The following is a 20,641-nucleotide window of genomic DNA, read 5'->3' on the forward strand; positions in this document are numbered from 1 at the left end:
GTCAAGAGGAAGAGCCTGGGACATTCTGGAGGGTGTGATCTTTTTTTTTTTAATTAAAAAAATTTTTTTTTATTTGAGAAAGAGAGAAAATGAGTAGGGGAGGGGCAGAGAGAGAGAGAGAGAGAGAGAGAGAGAGAGAGAGAGGATCCCAAGTAGGCTCCACACTTACCTCGCAGCCTGACGCCTCGCAGCCTGACGCGGGGCTTGATCCTATGACTCGGGGATCATAACCTGAGCTGAGATCAAGAGTTGGAAGCTCAACCGACTGAGCCACCCAGGTGCCCCAAGGAGGGTGTGATCTTCTTTATGAAAAATGACAGTCACATAGTTTGGAATCTGATTGAAGAGAAATCACCATGACCGAGAAATATTTTGTTGAAGCCTGATATAAGCCATTTGTAGAAATCAATCTATTTTCAGGAATCACTGAGTCTAAAAAATTTTAACCAGATTCAAGGAAGAGTTTGATGACTTAGTCTTTGGTAATTAACATTGCATTAGTGAAACCTCTTTGCCTTGAAAGATCCTGACTGTGAAATTTCCCTTGTTCTGTATAGTTTGTCAGACAAATTCTTAGGCTGCTTTTCAGTTCAGTGAGTGAACCAAATGCCACGCAACTCCCTGAGTTTTACAGGGAGAATCAGGCCCTAGACAAAAAAAAAAAAAAAAAAAAAAAAAAAAAAAAAAAAAAAAAAAAAAAAAATTTCGGACAGTTAGAGTAACCAGAGCAGGATAAAATATAAGGTGTTACTAGGAAATTGGACCCAGAGTTCTTAGATTCCAGGGGGCTTCAGCTTATTTAAAACCACCACCATTTTGTAAATTGTTACTTGTAGATAAAATGTTCCTGAGCAACATATGCTAGTCTCAAATTCTGCACTTTGAGTCTACTTGGGGAATAATGCTTAAAGTCCACAAGGACTGAAAATCCCGCTCTATGACATTAATCATTTTTTTCTCCAGAGTTAAGAACTCATCAGAAATAAGATCAGAAATAAGATATAGATGCAAGTGTTTGACCTTTTCTCTATCTTTCAATTTTTTTTCTTGGAATCTTCCATTAAAAAAATAGTAGGCTTGTCATTTTCCAAGTTATTGGAGTGTTCCAAATCTTTAGACTCATTTTTGCTTTCGGGTTGCTATTTCTCAGGCTATTGTAGTTGTTTTTAATGAGGAAATGAGAGACTTGATTCTTCTCTCCTTTCCACTTTCTACCCCTGTCTTTGCCTCCTGCTGACTGGAATTTTAATTCCTTAAAAAGAACCCAGGGAAACATGGTTGTTGGTATTTAAACCCTGGGCAGGCTGTCATGTGGGATAAAGAGTGGAGATCTGTGTTACTCCAAGGCAGGGGAAGTGGACTTAGGACAGAAAGTTTTTGACAAAACACCATGGAAAGATAATGGCTGGACCTTGTCAGCAATGCTGTGGGTTTCCTCTCAAAAAGAGATTCTTGGGTGAAGGTTCTTAACCTGGGTGAGAGGTTGACCTAGGGACCTCTTGAGTCCCTTCCTGTAAGTTTCTGAAATGATCCACGTTCCCTCCTCACAGGTGAGCAGGTGCTTCTGGGAGACAGTAAGAGGCACGGAGGGACAAAGTGACTTTTCTCCTGAGCACAGTCTTTTTGGTGGTGCCAGAGACTGGGTTTTTCAGCCCCAGGTGATGATAAACTTACAAGAAAGGGGTGACTTTGCTCTGCCATTGGCAGATGTGTTCTTTGGACCATGATTAAAAGGATCCTTTTTTTTCAGGCCAGCTGAGTTGTGTTTTCATCATTGGCCTTGATTGTTTTATGAGGATTACATTTCATTTTGTAAGACGTTCTCAAACAAGGTTACCAAAATAGAGTTTAATTTCACTCGATCTGCATTTTTCCTTCGCAATTAACATTTTTGTCTATAGAATTGGCTCCATAGATGAGCTTTCTAAATGGGCACCAGACACAGAAGAAGTTTAATGGTTTCGTTCCATATTTTGGGCCTTACTTTTCCTAACTTGTATTCGTATTTTTACATGGAGAGTGGGAATGTTTATAATTTAGCTAATAGAAACTAAATGTTTGAAGGCGCCTCTTCACAGGTTACTGATTAATGACAAAGGTAAAAAGATAATGATGGGGGAAATCTGGTGGACACCTCATTAGACAGAGGATCAAACGTAGCATCACTGATAATAGGACCACCTGGCATCTCGTGCCCCCTGGCGTGATGCCATGAGAAGAAAGGTAATGCAAGAAGTAGTCTTGCCAAAATGCTTAGTCAGATCATGAGAAAATAATCAGGCAAATTCAGATTGTGGACCCTTCTGTGACAGAAAGGACGTGGACTCCTCTTAACGCCAATGTCAGGAAAGACAAAAACCATGGGGGGACTGCTCTAGGTTACAGGACACAAAAGACTTAATAGGTATGTGGTGCATGTAATCCTGGATTGGAATCCAATGGGTATTGTTAGGAGAATCAGGGAAATTTGAATATGGACAGTGTGTTAGATAATGTTTTTGTACAAATGGTAAAAATTTCTTAGACATCAAAATGTTGAGGGTGTGTAAAAAAGTCCATGTTCTTGGGATACACCTGCTGAAATAGTTAGAGGTGAAGCATAATGATGTCTGAAACTTACTTGCAAAGATTCAAACACAGAGTGTGTGTATGTGTGTGCGTGTGTGCGCGTGTGCGTGTGCACGTGCAGAAAGAGCATACGTGAGAGAGAGCACAAGTATGGCAAAATGTTAACGTTTTGTGCATCCGATGAAAAACATATTGATGTCCATTGTACCATTCTTTGAGCTTTCCTGGAGGGTTGAAAATCATGCAAAATAAAACGTTGGAAAAGTGAATTAGAAATTTTACTCCACTTTGTGGAGCAATATGCTTATCAAATTCTAAAGCTGTTAGAGCAGACTAATTTCACATCACAAACTTAAGACTTTTGGTGGAGGGTGTGCTATCTAGTTGAGTGAGAAGCTAATTCCAGATATGACTTTAGATACATTTGCATAGCATTTTGCAATTTCGCATGTCCCATTTATTAATTTCATTTCAATTCAACAACATGTATTAAGCACCTATTCTGAGGATACAGGAGTGATTAAGGCACAAATGTGGGAACAACAGATGAAAGTGAATATATGCCACAGAGCATGATAGGTGCTCTTTTAGATGAGAACATAAACTTTGTATGACATGGATGTTATTGCTTCTTATTTACTTAACAAATATTTTTTTATGATCATTTTATGTTACTATTTTATGGGCGAGGACATAAAATCTCAGAGTGGTTCAGGGAGGTGCTTAGAGTCACGTGCCCAGCAGGTGGCAAGGCAAAGGATTCAGTGCAGGGGGTTGGTTCTCCTGCACCCTTAGTCCACTGGGCTTGGGCACTAGCTAGAACACTTGGGGGTTCACCTCTGCCTCCTGAACTTGGAGGCAGCTACACAACTTTAATATCCATCCGTCCATGCATCTATCCACAGTATTTATTGAACATGTACTACGTGGCCATCTGGGAAGGCCCTGAAATCATGGGCTGTAGTGAGCTGGAATCTCAGAGGCTTCAGAATGGTGAGCATTGGCAGAGAAGCAAAGGTCAGATGATGCCATCTTGTCTCACCTGCTCACTTTAAAGGTGTTTGAAGTCAAAGTGCCTCACACTCTACCTATTATATTACCTGCTTCTTTAAAAAAAATTTTTTTTAACATTTATTCATTTTTGAGAGACAGAGAGAGAGACAGAGCATGAGCGGGGAAGGGGCAGAGAGAGGGAGACACAGAATCTGAGGCAGGCTCCAGGCTCTCAGCTGTCAGCACAGAGCCCAACGCGGGGCTCAAACTCACGAACTGCGAGATCATGACCTGAGCTGAAGTCGGACGCTCAACCGACTGAGCCACCCAGGCACCCCTATTACCTGCTTCTTGAAACATTATTTAAAAGACTACTTTGTATCTCCAGCTGATTGATCATGAAGTTCAAGCCCTCTGCAGCTTATTCCAAAATCACATGGAGAAAAGACTACAGCTCAGTTCTTCCTGGTCATTTCTTCCTCCTTATCTTTGACTCCCAAATATTATTTCTCTGAATTGCACAGCTCTGCCCCTGCTTTTCTGCTTCTAGAGCTTTCATAGTCTGGCACTTTCTAGCCTCATGAAGGGCCCTTGTTTACGTCTGTGCATCTCATAAGTCACTCATGAATGCTTTGAAGAATTGTGAGTGATCAAGGAGCAAGCATAAGTAACTAATAATGGGAGTTGAACAGAAGGAGCCCTTTATTCATTTATTTATTTATTTATTTGTTTGTTTGTTTATTTATTTATTTTTAATGTTTATTTTTGAGAGAGAGAGAGAGAGAGAGAGAGAGAGAGAGAGAGAGACAGTGTGAGCGGGGTAGGAACAGAGAGAGAGGGCAACACAGCATCTGAGGCAGGCTCCAGGCTCTGAGCTGTCCGCACAGAGCCTGATGTGGAGCTCGAACTCACAAGCTGTGAGATCATGACCTGAGCTGAAGTTGGAAGCTTAACCAACTGAGCCACCCAGGCACCCCTGGAAGGAGCCATTTAAAAGGCACGTGATTTTAAATCATCAAGTAAAAAAAAAAAAATAGATTCATACCTGTTGGCTTGACTTGAATGAACCGAGCTGCAAACCCACTTTGGGGACCACTCACTTTGCCTTGCAGTGACATTTTGAATCTCAGAGGACATTTGCTGCAGAGCTGGAGTTCGCAGAGAGAATTGACTGCAGGTTACACAGCAGTGGTGGTGATAGAGAAACCATAGGGTCTGGTCATGCAGATGGGGTCAGAAGAAACAAAGTGCACCCTAGCAACAGTCGGGGCACTTAAACATGCGTTGAGGAACCTCAGAAACCAGTTCCTAAGATGAAAATGGAAGGGATGTCCCATCCCATGGGCACTGGAAGATGAGTTGGTAGGATCAGTAGGCTTATTAAATTAGACCGGGTGGCAGGCTTCCAAAGGTTGGCAGGTGGTGGGGGGAAGCACACTGAGGCATGTCTGAACCGGCTCCTAGATTTGGAATTTTTAACTGCTGTGCTTGCTTCAGAGGGAGCACAATCCAGGTCAAATCCAATCCAATGAAATCCAAATCAGAAAGAGGGAGAACAATCCAGAAAGAAAGGAGACATTACCTTGGAACAGGATGAAGTGAAACAAAAAGAGTATCCCTTCTGAGCCACCGAGACTGTTTTATTTATTTGGAGTTTTCAGTAGCAGAAAGTGCAGCTTTGGAAAAACCAATGCACTCAAATAATCCTCGAGATGTATTATAACATAGCTCCCCATCTCCAGGCTCCCTATAATGGAATCTTAGGGTGATTGGAAATAATGGTATTTGGAAGTTTTCTGATAATTTACTCCCCCTAGGATGAAACAGGTCAACTATTAAGTACCTCTTAGGTTCTATGGCTTAGCTAATGATCAGTGAGTAGAATACACATAGGCTCAGGATTTTAAGCCTAGAATACTTGGACATGTTACTTAACTTCTTGAGAGAGAATGTTTGCGCGGTGTCTCACGTAGTACCTGGAACATAGTAACTGTTAGATCATAAACTATTAAGTAAATATGTTGTTCTTTGCGGTGTGTGTGTGTGCTATGATTGTGGAATTTTGAGGGAAGAGGTTAAGAATGCTTTGAATGATTCCTGTATCCAAAAATGTTTCCTTTATATCCTATCTTACTCATATCTAAAGGCGGTCTTACTTTGATGTGGTCTAAGAGATATGCAAATAGTTTTCAGGGAAATACATTTGTAGTGATTTTCCAAACTTGGAGTTCTGGGATTTCCTCTGAATTTTTTCACTATGTAATAATGGTCTTTTGGAAATTATTTCTATCTTTAGAATAGATTATGGTTTTCAGAATACCTTACAATTCCTAATCAGTTTTTCTCCATGAGGTTGGATCATTTATTTCCAAGGATCAGTAAATAATCTGGGAACATTAATCTGAGCCAGTGAAGTGGCTTTTTTTCAAGATCAAAGAACAAGTGTTTGACTGGGACAGAACTGGCTGAATTTAGGGTTTTCAGTCATTGGTGTGACAATTCTTTCTTATGCAGAGAATAAGCCAAGGGGCTTCTTAGGGCAAAGGGTAATCTCTGTGACCAAGAGCAGTGGTTCTCACAGTGTGGCTTGGAACCCTTTGAGGTCCCCAAGAACTTTCAGGAGGTCCACAAGCTTTGAGATCCTCCCCTTTCCCATAACAGATCTATGTGAAGCCAGATTTTCTTTAAATACTTCAATCAAAACAATACAGAAGCAGGGTGAGAATCCAAATGTCTTCTATTAATGCACACATTTAAAGAGGCTTTAAAAATGTAAAGTGAAGCCACTACTCTCTGTACAGTTTTTAAGCTTTGGAAAAGGTAGTAATTTTTTTTTTATAAAAATAAGGTGTTTATGTTAACATGTAGTGGGTTTATTATTATTTTAAGTGAATTGGTAATAGATTTTTCAATTTTCTCTGCTTTTATATTTAATATGGGTACATTACCAAGAGATATAACCCATATAAACAAAAGCTTTTAGAGGTTCTCAATAACTGTAAGAAGTGTGCATGGGTCCTGAGACTGAAATTTGAAAACCATTGTCCCAAAGATTTTGGCTTCTAGTACCAGGTTTGGAACATTTACAACTAGCTGCTAGTTCTAAGACTTTTTTTTTTTTTTAAGATTTATTTTTGAGAGAGAGAAAGAGAGAGAGAGAGAGAGAGGGAGGGAGGCAGAGTACTAGTGGGGGAGGGGCAGAGAGAGGGAGACACAGAATCTGAAGCAGGCTTCAGGCTCTGAGCTGTCAGCACAGAGCCCGATGTGGGGCTCGAACTCATGAGCCTTCGAGCCCTGAGATCATGACCTGAGCTGGAGTCAGCTGCTCAACAAACCGAACCACCCAGGCACCCCTAGACTTTTTAATTTTTTTAAATATGTGACTCTTAGCATATCATTGTATGTAAAAAAATATAAAGAGGAAACCCCCTTATTTTGTCCCTAAGAAATGAAAGGATCTCACAAAGTCTGAGTACTGCCTCTTTCTCTAACTAGACACACTCATTGTTCAAATTGCTCTGTTGGGCTAGTTAATAAGGTGGGGGAATCCTCTTCTGAGAGTCACTGTTGGCTCTGTTACTTGGGGTCAGGGAGTGCGGGGGGTGGAGAGCATGGGGGGGGGTAGAGATAATCCTTGTTCATTGACATGTTAACATATTTAACACCTGTGTTTATTGTCATATCAGGCTCTTTGGGAAATACATAGACTTTCAGGGTTCAAAATCCAAGCCATATAAGTTTTCAGGGAAGGGTAAGAGTAGATTTGCAAGGATGCCTGAGGTCCGTCGTGGGAGGCATGTTGCGATTCATCAGGGGGAGGGCAAAGAAAGGACCAAAGTCTCCCTGTGTCTCTTCCATACTTATGCATGGTTCTGGCCATGGGCAAAAGAGTAATGAGGATGGACAAGAAAATCAAAAAGAGGGAGAACAATCCAGAAAAAAGGAGACAGTGGAGATGATGCAGGGGAAGGAGGTACTATTACTCTACCAAAGAGTTGCTTTGCTCTCAGTTCTGCAGCTGTGAGCTCTCCAAGACCTGGAACCAGGGGCCATGGCACTCCTGGGAGACACTCTGGGCTGTACTGTTGGTTCTTGGTCCTGGGAGAGCTTAGCACAAGATGGTTGTTGCTTGATATAAGATTTTTCGAAGATACAGGCTTTAAGATACTGTGTAGACTTGTTAAAAATCAAGGATGAAATGAATAAGGTGTGACAAAGATTCATGTATAGATCTGGTGGAGAAAGAAAAATGATGATTTGGTTTTGAACACCATAAGCTTGAGAGTCTGCACTGAGACAGAGTTGCCCTGTAGGCAGTTATAAATAGGATCTGGATCTTGGGAGAGGGGTGGCTCGATGTGTTTCCTTGGATCAGCATCACATAGAGATGGTCAAGGTTGTATAATAACTATCTCCTTTGCTTTATCAGCTTTTCCATGTGGCCTATATTATAATCAAATTTGCAAATTCTCCTCGCCCTGATCTTTGGGTCTTGGAAAGATCTGTAGACTTTGGAAGCACCTACTCACCTTGGCAATACTTTGCTCGTAAGTAACCTTGCTTATGACTATGTTATGAGGGACTTTAATTATTTGCAACAGATCAACACTGGATTTAACTAGAAAATTAGTCTCTCAGTTTGGCTAATAGGGACGGGTCAATTTTAACTTTCTGGTTTACTCTCAGAACATTCTTGTTACTCAAGCATGCATGCATTAATTCCAAGGATACACATGCAGAACTGAGGTTGAAATGCCTTTTATGATAAACCTTTTACCACTGTTTAGGAAGAAGCAGTGTACCTGTAACTGGGCCATAGCTCCAGTCCTTTTCCTTTTATGTAGAATTAGGGACTAAGTTTCATCTTCATGGATCCTGCATCTCACATTATTTACCTGACCCTGTTATCTTCAACTAATGAAAAGTGTTAGTGTCTCTGAACCCTATGATGAATTGAGGTGGATAGAAATTTTGCTTACAAAGTCACTGGGCTTTCCATGAATGCTCCTTAGAGGGTAAACTTGCCTAATGAGGAGTGAGGAGTTAGAACCACATCTCCACACATTTCTGTTGGAAGTAAGTGGCCTGACATGGCTTGGTATTTTCTTTCGTGAATTAAAAACTTTAGTTTAAGCTTTTGTCTAAAAACCTTAAATGTTTCTGTTCTTTCCTTCTGACGGATTTTCTTAAGAAAACATAAGATTTTTTTACTTTTTTTACTATTTTTAAAAATGTTTATTTATTTTGAGAGCGAGAGAGAGGAAGAGAGAGAGAATCTCAAGCAGGCTCCATGCTGTCAGTACAGAGCCCGACATGGGGCTTCATCCCACGAACCGTGAGATCATGACCCGAGCCCAAATCAAGAGTCAGAGGCTCCACCAACCCAGCCACCTAGACTCCCTGAATACATAAGATTTCTTAAGAGATTTACAATAAGATCATAATATTTTATTTTATAGTGTTAAAATCTTTTATTCCTAGACTCTAAAGTAGATTGTTTGGAACAATTTGGGCAGAATGCAAATATGGCTATCAGCCAAGATGATGATGTACTTTGTACTACTGAATATTCCCGGATTGTACCTTTGGAAAATGGTGAGGTAAGTCGATACGGGAGGATGGGAGAGATAAGACTCAGAAATGAACATGAAGATATAAAACTTTCCATAACTGTGAAACTTGCACTTTCAACATCTAACATAGGTCACGATGGAAACCAGAACTTGGAACTGACTAGTAAAGAATTCACACTGCAGACTCTCAGAATGAGTTGGGTTGGAAATTCCTTTTTTTTTTTTTTTTTTAATTGAGGTATAATTGACATTGGAAGTTCTATTTGAGGTCTCAAATTCTTTGGAAGTCAGGCCTCTGGATTCAAGGCTCACAGGTCTTGAACTGTCTTTTCTGGTGGAATGTTGAAAAAGTGGGTTGCTGGTGATTGAGGTGAAGACCCCTCCCACTGCTTCACAAATAAATATCCCCTGTAAGAGTGAGGAGGTGAAGGGTAGGTGATAGCATGAATCCCTGGTCCTTCTGGGCAGGGTGAGAATCATCCATAAGGGAGAAAAGAATTGCTGTCCCTTTGGAGTTGCATTTGGTCCTAGTGAAGCCAGCTAGGCCATTGTTATGGGAGATGGGAAAATAGAATGGGGAAAATTGGAGAAGAATTCCCTGAAAAGTGAGGCTGTCTTGAGCATGAAATGAGTTTTCAAATGAACTTTTTTTTTTTTAAGTTTATTTATTTTGAGAGAGAGGGAGAGAGGGCGCATGTGCATGGATGCAAGCACATGCTTGTGAGCGGGGGAAGGGCAGAGAGAGAGGGAGAGAGAATCCCAAGCAGGCTCTGCATGGTCATCCGTTATCGTGAAGCCTGATGCGGGGCTAGATCTCACAAACCAGGAGATCATGACCTGAGCTGAAATCAAGAGTAGGATGCTTAGCCAACTGAACCACCCAGGTGCTCCTCAAATGAGCTTCTTTAAGGATGCCAGTCTCCCTGTTTTAGGTGGAGAGATCTTTCTTGAGCAACTCTATCCAGTATCTTCCAATGGCTGATGAGTGGTTCCTGTCTCTTATTGTTGGCACTTGGACTTCATCACTTCAGGCTTTAAAACCAAACCTGGGTTTTGTATAGATCTTTTTGTCCTTTCCACAGTCAACTCTATATCCAGAGACTTCCTTTCTTCAACCTCATTTAGGTTTTTAGGTAACTTGAGCTTTGTTTCTTCAATGCAACCAAAAGTTGTTTTCTTATATTTATAGATTTTAAGATTTATAGATTTATAGATTATATTTATATTTTTAACATTTCATAGTATTACAACCCCCTAACTACACTGATAGAACAAAGGGTTTGAAAATGAAATGGTAACAATTTTTGAGAGGCCAGGTTTTAAGGAGAGATAGCCAGAATTTGGAACTGGAAGTGGGAAGGAAAGACAAAACTAGCAATGATATTTTTAGACGTAAACAAGACCCAAGACACCTACAAACTCTAATGGCTCAAAGAAACCAAACTAAAAAAAAACCAAAACAAATGTTATTTTTAGTTACTTGTGGCTGTATTTTCATGAAAGGACTTTTTTCCCTTCTGTGTGTGACTATTTTAGATTGTGGTGTCCTTAATAAATGGTCGACCAGGTGCAAAAAATTTTACTTTCTCTCACACCCTGAGGGAGTTCACAAAGGCTACAAACATCCGCCTGTGTTTTCTCCGAACCAACACCCTTCTTGGACACCTCATTTCCAAAGCACAGAGAGATCCAACTGTCACTCGGCGGGTGAGTAGTGTTTCTAAGTGCCTACAGAACAGTTTCTGTTACCTTTTTTTTTTTGCTTATCAAATTAACTGCCTTTCAAGTAATCTTTACAGCCAGTTATGGTGTCGGCATAGGAGTTATTCTTGTATGAAATACTAGATGTAACTTTGAAGTTTAGTTGTTGAAGAAAAATCATTCTATTCGAAGAGGACGAAGTCAAAGATGACAGCCCCTCAGGTGTTAGCCTGCTATTCTGACAAATAATCCCCAAGTCTCAGGGGCATAACAAAATAGGGGTTAATTTTTTGTCCATGTCACAGTCCAGTGTGGGCAGCAGGTGGAATCTACTCCACACAGTCATTCAGGGAAGCACACTCTTTTTATCTAGAGGTACAGGCATCCTATAGGACCTCAGAGTCCACCTCTAGATCCCCTGCACCTGGTCAGCAGATGAGGAAAGAGAGCGCATAGAGAAGACCCACCTGCTCCTGACCACACTGGTGACCTCCATTGGCAGGAATTGGCAGTGTAGCCCCCCCCCCCCCCCCCCCCCCGCCATGTGCGGGAGGCTGGGTAATGTAATCCAGCCACAGTGGAGGAGACGGGTATTGTGAGCACTAGTGATGTCTACCGCATTGGGTAGACATCTGTTACTCTCAGTGTCAGGATGGTACCCCTGCGTCCTGGGCAGAGAGGGAGCCAGCAGAATAAATATCTTGAACTCACTCTTCTCCCACCCTCTGATCTCCTGCTGGTGCCTCCCACTGGCCAAACCCAACAAGAAGCCAGTGGGCAAGAGATCCTTGTTGTAGCCCATAAAGTTCAGCCCCAGAGCAGAAGGCAGAAAGAAAAAGGTGGTCCTGGAGAGTGGACCTGGAAGGGTGAATGGAAGATGTACAGTGTATCTTATAGAGTTTGGCTTCTTGTGTAGGTAATATCAGAGAGCTGGAAGAGGAAGGCAGAGAGATAAGTAGGTTTTGCTACAGTTTTGATCATTTTCTAGAAAGAGAGGTCATCTTGGGTGTAGGTGGCTTGCCAGCTGCATTTTGTGCCCCCTTAGCTCTCTCTGAGCCGCTGTAGGTGGGGGCTACACTGGATCCCAGGATGAAGGGGAGAGCTGGGATTTTGGGTAGACTGTAGCCAGACTGGGTTTCCAGTCCCTAGATATTTTGGAACCTTGATACAAATGCACCTCACCATCTTTTCCCTTTAATTCTCTTTTTGGAGGTTGCAAGATCCGTTACTCATAGGTACGTATATTTTTTACTTAGGTGAACATAGTCGTCTCTGTGAAGGAAGTTTTTATGGGGCTCATCTCACATATAATCTGGACACCCCTCATGCCAATCTAGTTTGCCTCTTGAAGCGGAGGAACAGAATAGACCAGAACATCACACTCTCTCATGTGTGCTGCTGCGGTGAAGTCTGAGGGCTTCTCTCCCTTGCTGCTTGCTGCCCTTAACACATGGGTAGGGAGAAACTTCTGTGACGAACAGCATGAGAGCTCTTAGTGTTAACCTGTCCTAGAAAGCCCTTTAATACTGAGTTTATCCATATTAACAACAGGGATTGTTAATATCTTCAGACTTAGTAAGACTTTGCCAGGACGCTCAGATACTTCAACAGGTGTTAGTGTGGAAATCAGAACAGAACCCTTCCATTGAGTGAATAGAGCACTGTAAGGTGACTGATGGGCACAGCAGCAACACAAAGATACAAAAGTCCTCTCGTCCTTGTGAATTCAAAGACTTCCTCGCTGACAGCGAGGTCTTCTCACTGGCAGCACGGCCTCATGAGAAAGATTATTCTACACCCTACAGATTCCTCGCTGGGGCCTGTGCGGCTTCTGCTGAGTCTGAGAAGGAAAGGAGCTGGTAGATTGTGCCACCTGTCGTTGCTAGCAGGGAGGTCTCCAGCAAACCGGAGGCGTGCCTGGCCGCTGACATGGTCTCCCAGATCTGTGGCCTGGTCTAGGGGCTGATCCCCAGGGGAGTCTGAAGCTTGCTCTGTCTGGCCCTTTGGAGCTTGAACGCTGCTTTCATTCTTACTAACCCTGAGCTAGCCAGGCATTCACAGCTGCTGGTGGCCCGGCCAGCCTCGACACAGTATCTGCTCCATGGCTATCAATATTCTTTCCTTTCCCCAAGCCGGCATGTAGTAGGTGCAACATTTTTGATATTATAAATTTATTTTTGGTAAATAGATGTGTTGGATTTATGAAACCCAGACTGACATAAAAAAGTGACCTGGGAATCGCTTACTCCTTTTCCAGAAAGCTATAATAGGGCGTGCTTACTTTCCAAGGCAGTTTCTCTCCGTGCATTTAAAGCCTTGGACTTTTAAAAGTGCACAAATTCAGCAATATGCTAGGACATTTGATTGAGGAGTGTGTTTATTTTGTAAGAAAAGTTACATCCGAATGCTGCTCCCTTTTGCGTTAAGGTAGGCTCAAGAATACAGGATGAAAGGGAGGAAGGTCAATACAGGGGTGAGTTACAGATGAGGAAAGTTTGTTGCTGCTTAGTAAAACGGTCGCTGCTGTCTTCTGTTATATAGTATTATTACAGCATAAAGGACATCAGCATTGGTGGGCGGTGTGTTTGCAATGGCCATGCAGAAGAGTGCAATGCAAACAATCCTGAAAAACTGTAAGTACATTGAACACATTTTTTTTTTTAGCCTTGTTGTGAATGTCTCATTGTTTCAGTAGATGTTTGCGTCTCATTAAATATTTCTAAGTCCTTGCCCTCCATAGGAATGTTTCACTGTCAACAAATAAATGGTGTGTGTATTTCTCCCCTCCTCTGGCCCTGTACTTGCTTCCACGTGCCCCAACCAGCCCGTGGCAGACATGGCTAATCGATCACAGTGCTCTTTGGATGATCTGGGATGCGGGCCCCCATACCCAGGTGGTGCCCCAGGCATCCGTGAATAATTGATTAGAGTTAGCAAGAGAAATTAAACTTTTTTGTCATCCCTGGTCTAATGAGATCAGGGCATGTACGTTTTTAAATCCTTGTTTTTTTTCTTTTCTTTTCATTGTGGTAAAACACACAGAATATAACATTTACTGTCTTAACTGTGCAGACAATCTCCAGAACTCACTTTATCTTACAAAACCGAAGCTCTGTACCTATTAAACAACAGCTCCGGGTTCCTTCCTCCCCTAGCCCCTGGCAACCCCCATTCCCTTTTCTGTGTTAATGAACTTGATGACTCTAGGTACTTCATATACGTGGAATCACACATTATTTGTGTTTTTGCAACTGGTTTCTTTCACTTAGTGTAATGTCCTCAAGGTTCATTCATGTTGTAACATGTGTCCGAATTTCCTTCCTTTTAAAGGATGAATAATATTTCATTGTGTATATACCATATTTAGCTTGTCCATTCATCTGTTGATGGACATTTAGGTGACTTCCACCTTTTGGTTATAGTGAAGGATGCTGCTATGAACATGGGTGCACCCATTTTGTTTTTCATTGAGACCTATTTTACATACAATAAGATGCATGGATATTAACTATTAAGTGTTCAGCAACTGGATACACTCATGTTATCAATACAAGAGGGATGCTTTTATGGCTGGAAATGATTGGATGCTAGATATAGTAATAATTTTCTCTCAATGTTTTGTTTAGAATCTACAATTCCCCATGAGCAGCATTTACCAGAGACGTTTTAGTTTTAATCAGATTGAGGTTTGTACAACATTAGGCTTCATGTTCAGGGACAGGTGCCAGCTACCATCTTGGGTGGCATGGAGCCCTGTTTCTGACCAGCAGCAGTCCCTAATGTCGTCAGCCCTCCTTCAGGGATGACACAACAACGTGAATCCATCAACTCACCAGCCTTTAACTGGCAAGCACTTGTTTATTAATGGTTAATCCATTGCCACATGTAGCCTCCGGGAGGGTATGGCCTTGAGACACTAGAAGTCAGAGAAGTCTCGAGTTGGAGAGAGAGGGGAGAAAAGAGGTCAGGCTAATGTCCTGGGGCCTCGGATAAAATGGCCTCCCTCCATGTGGGAGAGGAGTTGAAGTCATCGAAGAAAGTCTGAGCTTCCTGCCTGGAAGTGCTGCCAAGCATGTTGACCTTGGCAGACGTGGAGGGGTTCCGTACTGGGTGGCGCAGAGTAAGAAATCAAGGTGAGTAGAGAAACTGTCTCCCCTTGCCTCACGTTACACCAGCACAACAGCCTAGCCTCCCCCTGCCTGCTGGTTTGCTTCTGCCCGACAGGTTATCCATGTAAATGCTGAGGAAATCCACATCCATGGGTAGGAAAAAATATTACAACCTATTTAAGGGGATGTAATGATGTAATGGAGGGAGCAAAGGTCTGGACAACCAGCAAAGTTAGTTGCTAATCAAGTAGAACCCATGAAAAGACAGAAGAAGGCTTGAATTAAGCGTGTATACCATGCTGACCTTGGCATATGGAAATGTGGGTGGATCACCAATTTAATTCTGAGCTTCCTAGCAGCCAACTCAAAAGGGGAAACCTGCCTAATTTCTTATTTCACTACGATGGTAACCTAAAAAGTGATCAGTTGTTTAGGAGAAGAATGTTGACACTAGAATCAGATAAGACATTTCTCTGGGAGGGGGGTGGGGTGATCATCATGAAGAGAATTCTCTGGTCAGCATTTTCAATAACATCCTTCTATCAGATGCAAGGATGAGTTTTCTATATCAGCCTAGGCTGAGAAGGAATCAGAAGAAGCAATTTTTTGTGGGTACCAATACGATTCAGACTAGTACCCATTCTTTTTTTCTCCTTCTGCGAGAGTAGAAAAAAATGTGTATCTTCCAATGAGAGTATTTGGAATATACGTTCTTCAAGCAATCTTCCCTTAAATTCTTTCAGTTCAGCTTAAGCAGATACTTTATTGGCAGTGAGCTGAAATTGTCTACTAAAAGTCCGTTTGTATTTCAGCACTGATGCAAGTGCGGTCAGTGAAATCTGTGTCCATTTGCTTTCACAGGCAGCCAGGCTGGGAGAGGGATGATAACCTTCTTTTCCGAGTGTAACTGAATATATGCTATCCCCTCCCTTCCCTCAGAAGAGTTGAGAGGATGAATCCCCACAGGCCCAGTGAGGACTGTTTTGAATCCTCTTTTCAAGCACAGATGACTGAGAACACAGAGCCTGGAGTTCTACTCGAAAGCCATGGCAACGTCTTCATTTTAACTTGGAAACATTTTAAGGCTCATGTTTGATCCTTTGAATGTAGATTTTTAGATTGTTACCCCTTTGCCTTGCTGAGTAATCTCAGTTTTTTGGCCCTGCGGGGAGGTGTTTGTTGGAGCTGGGGCACCTCTTGGAGCAGGGTTTTCTGAGATCTTCCTAGAAACTGGCTCTCGGATTTGGTGAATCTCCGTGCATGACCCCAGGTTGAGAGCAAGAAACCTGAGCAGACCTTTCTCGCAGGGCTGCTCCGGATCTTTGTGAAGAAGTGATACTCAACACATTCCAGTACACTCAGCACTTGCTTGCTCCTGCGTTCATTGCCTGCTACCTAAGGTGGTACAGAAGAAAGAGCCTGGAACGTGGGAGTCAGACGAACTTAGGTTTGAAGTCTGGCTCTCCATCTACCATCACTTGACCTTTGCAAGTGTTTCAGTATCTCCATATCTCAGTGTCACCACCTATAAGATAGAGATGATAAGCAGGGCGAGAGGGGGATTTGGAGTGATACATGCAACGTGCGTTGTCCTCCTAATTATCCTGTGAATGGTACCTTGGGTAACCACGATGACGGTCGGGTGTTCACACAGGAACAAGTGATCCTAATCAGAACGTTTGAATAACTGAGATGTGCTTCACCGCATGCCCAGGTTTCGGTGTGAATGCCAGCACCACACCTGTGGGAAGACGTGTGATCGCTGTTGTGCTGGGTACAATCAGAGGCGCTGGCGGCCCGCCTCGTGGGAGCAGAGCAATGAGTGCGAAGGTGAGCGCTGGGGGAGGGGCACCAGGAAGCAAGGCCCCGCCCACGCTTCCCCCCCATTTCTCCCTGAGGACTGGTGCTAAGTGTCCTCCTCCACCCCATCCCCCCACTCCCTGAGCTTATGAAGAGGATGGGGTCATGTCAGGCTTAGGGACTCAGGTCTGTGGTAATGCCTCCCAGACTGGAGGTAAAAGTGCCCCATTCCAAATTCAGATAGGAACGTGAGAACAAAAATAAAGCAGTAATAATTGCTAATATGCATTAAGCATTCACTTAATGCCAGCCTCTCCTTTTAGCAGTCTAAAATATGATGTAGCCACTATTAAATTATAAACCCTTACCATTTCTTAGGATGCAATACTAGATAGGAATCCTAACTACTCTGAGACAGGGGTTAGGAGAAGGTGGTGAGATTGGTGTCTATACTGAGAGCAGGAAGCAGGGAGCGGTGTCTATACTGCAGCAGGATTGAGGCAGGTGCAGGGTGAAGGGGACCAGAGAAGGAAGGAAAAAAGATGAAAATGGCTGCTTTTAATTATGATGTAATATAAAGTCAAAAACAACAACAACAACCATAAAACACCTGTTTTAACAAGCCCAAAGACATCCAACTAAAAATTCTCTCTTAAACCCATCTTAGGAAGCCATGTATTTATATCAGTGGCTGAAAACATTTTTGTAAGTTTTATTTATTGGCTTTGGAGACTGTGGCCTATTTTTTTTCCTGTATATTTTTAGCATTTAAAGATGGATTTGATGGTTTTGAATGATCAAAAGGTATTTGGATCCAGGTTTGTTGAAGTAGGGGGGAAAGAAAGCATCTGTACCTTATATTTTTTTGGCTAAATGTTTAACTGTTAGGAGAGAAGAGTGGTGTGATCTCTGCGGCTAGCAAACGCTCAAAAGGATTTTTATGGAGGAGTTCCAAGAGCGCTTGGAGAGGTTCTAACATTGTTGCAAAGTGTTGATGCTGCCCAAGCTGGACGCCAGGTGCATCTCTGTCCAGGGCCAGGGTGTTACTGGGTTGGCCCTTCTCATTTAGAGTCTTAGCTAACAGGTTCCCTCCCAGTGCCTTCCCCATTCCTCACCCCTGGATAATGGGATCAGAAAGAGGGAACAATAATGATCAGGAATTGTTTCTCCCTGTGCTTTTGAGTACTGGTGTAGGATATTTTGACTGAATGAATGTTATCACGTGAACTCCAACGTGAGCAGTCTGGTTGGTTTTCTAGATGAGAGGAATCCTTCAGTGAATGAATGGCATGCTTAACTCCAGCACATGGGAAAATTTAAAAATTTCCCGTCGTTAATTTTTAAGCTGTGTAAACTTGCCAAAGTGATTACCAATGACAAAAAAACGCATTTAGAAATCAGACCTCTTAAGATCCATTCATTAGATGCTTTCTAAATTCCATTTGAATTAGTGTATTTTAAAACAAACGTAATTCATGAGAAATAACTAATGTAGTAAATATGAATGCCCTGAATTTTTTTAAATCATGGCACCACTGAAGAAATGAAAATAAGAAGGTACTCAGCCTGCTACAAACAGGGTAACTTGAAATTCTAACTCAATTTTCTTCCATAATAGATTTATCTGGGAACTTGATTAAAATATACAAATTGCTAGAAAGACCTGGAAAATTTGATCTATGTGGGATGTAATGAATATATAGTCTCTCTAGAAGAGAATAAGAATTTTACTCATGTTAGATCTTTTTCATCTTGGCAAACCCAATTGGTTTTAAATTCTATTTTCTAATTTTAGAAGTATTATACATTACTTGTAGATAACTTGGACTATTATTTTAAACAGTAGAATCGCCAATAATTTTGCTACCCAAAGAGAGCCACTCTTATTTTTTTTTTAATTTCTCACGTTTATTCATTTTTGAGAGAGAGAGAGAGAGAGAGAGAGAGAGCGAGCGTGAGCAGGGGAGGGGCAGAGAGGGAGGGAGACACAGAATCCAAAGCAGGCTCCAGGCTCCGAGCTGTCAGCACAGAGCCCCACGCGGGGTTTGAACTCATGAACCGCGAGATCATAACCTGAGCTGAACTCTGATGTTTAACTAACTGTGCCACCCAGGCGCCCCCAAAGAGAACCACTCTAATACTTTGTTATATATTTTAGTGTTTTGTTCATACAGACTTTAGTCTTATTATTAAATTAGATTATTTACATAATTATTTCTACAATTTTATATCCTGCTCTTTTTCACTTGATGCTTGTAGATATTTCCCCATATTATTAAAAACTCTTTGACATCCTTTTGGATGGCACGTATATTGTCATTCTGTGGATTCAAGTGCATCCAACAACTGTTTGTTGAGTATTCACTATGTGCCAGGGACTATGCTCTGTTGCAAACAAAACCTGAGCTGTCTCTGCCTTCATAGAACTGACGGCCAAGCAAATATGCTGTTGTTTGCTTACCATTTCCTTACAATTAGACATTAAGATTATTTCCAGTTTATTGCTGCTATAAACAGTGCTGAGATGACAGACTTAGAGTGTTGGCTGAGAGAGTAGTTTTTGGAGTCAAATACAGGTCAGGATTCTGCCACTTACTGGCGACACCCTTTAACTTTTCTAAGCCTCAGCTTCCCCATTTGAGCTCGGGGGGGGGGGGGGGGGGTAATAGTAACTACCTTTGAGAGTTGTTGTGTAAATTAAGTGAGATATCGCACATAAAACACTTTTCACAGTGTACCGAGAGCTCAATTGTTCTTGTTAGTAGTAGTAATAGCGGTAGAAGTAACATTCTCATTGTGCCTGACGCTTAATTGGCATTTTGGTTTATCTCCATTTGTTGTAATTATACATTTTATTTTATTTTATTTTTTTTAAGAGAAGCCACTCCCACTCAATATCAGATGAAAGAAACTGTTCATTGCATATTGTTACAGATTAGTCTTTGTATAAAAATCCCTAAAATTTCCCACCGAGAGTCTCGTGTTTCAGAATAGACTTACTTGTGGCTTAATGAGTGGTAATCCTATCTAGGGGAATTTACTGAGTGTCTCACAGTAATGGTGGAATATTAACTGAGAATGGCTTTTTCAGCATGCAACTGCCATGGTCATGCCATCGACTGTTACTATGATCCTGATGTCGAGAGGCAGCGGGGAAGCTTGAATATCCAAGGCATCTATGCAGGTGGAGGGGTCTGCATTAATTGTCAGGTGAGTCACCATTTAGGTCAACGTGGATATGTCACTGTAGGAAAGGAGCATTCGTTAGTATTTTCCATAGACGTTACTTTTGTCTACAAAAGTCCTTGTTAGCTGGATGTCATTCAAGGATTGTAGGGAAAATGGACTGAGACATGTTTGCCCAGATTGTCCTGATTAGGTTTTTCATTTAGATCTTTGCCTGAATGGAGAGGAGAATCCCCGACTGTCATCATGGATGCTCTCCATCTTGTGGTAGAAAGAGTCTGAGATGGGAGGGCAAAGAGGTGTCAGCTTCGGCGCTGATCCTAAGTCTTGTTTTCAGACAGTTTCTGAATCTAGACTCAGTGAGGAAGTACATCGTGATCAGTTAATGGAGTCTGCTGTTGACACTTAATAAGAAACACTGATTTTTCATCCCTTCTGCAGGACAGTTGGGTTCACTAGAAATTAGCCAAGAGGAATGTGTGGTACAGGAAGGTACAATGTTCGTGAATTTGGTCCATATTGTCACTCTGTCCTGTGTGCTTTTAGAGTGATGTTTTGTTAATGTTACTGTTAAAGGGGTGCTGTTTTCATGAGATGCCTATTTTTATGGATCCGGGGCCCCAAGTCCTTAGAAAAACCCACCATCATCTTTCTCCCACTCCACACATGCTATACCATTTGTTATTGCTGTTAATTAATATAAGTAAAATA

The 20,641-nt window shown here is 41.9% G+C and overlaps 1 protein-coding gene across 7 annotated transcripts in view; it reads left to right on the top strand.

Annotated features, from left to right (window-relative positions):
* Nucleotides 1-20,641, top strand: part of LAMA3 (laminin subunit alpha 3) — a 273,867-nt gene that overhangs the window by 66,577 nt on the left and 186,649 nt on the right. For all 7 annotated transcript variants that reach the window (XM_045041820.1, XR_006588064.1, XR_006588063.1 and 4 more), the window contains 6 exons: nucleotides 7,991-8,108; nucleotides 9,043-9,161; nucleotides 10,671-10,841; nucleotides 13,377-13,468; nucleotides 16,659-16,774; nucleotides 19,836-19,954. In XM_045041820.1, the coding sequence (XP_044897755.1) occupies nucleotides 7,991-8,108; nucleotides 9,043-9,161; nucleotides 10,671-10,841; nucleotides 13,377-13,468; nucleotides 16,659-16,774; nucleotides 19,836-19,954 (735 nt within the window). The remainder of the gene's footprint in view (nucleotides 1-7,990; nucleotides 8,109-9,042; nucleotides 9,162-10,670; nucleotides 10,842-13,376; nucleotides 13,469-16,658; nucleotides 16,775-19,835; nucleotides 19,955-20,641) is intronic.

This window comes from Felis catus, chromosome D3 (genome assembly GCF_018350175.1).
Source record: "Felis catus isolate Fca126 chromosome D3, F.catus_Fca126_mat1.0, whole genome shotgun sequence".
Lineage (NCBI taxonomy): Eukaryota > Metazoa > Chordata > Mammalia > Carnivora > Felidae > Felis > Felis catus.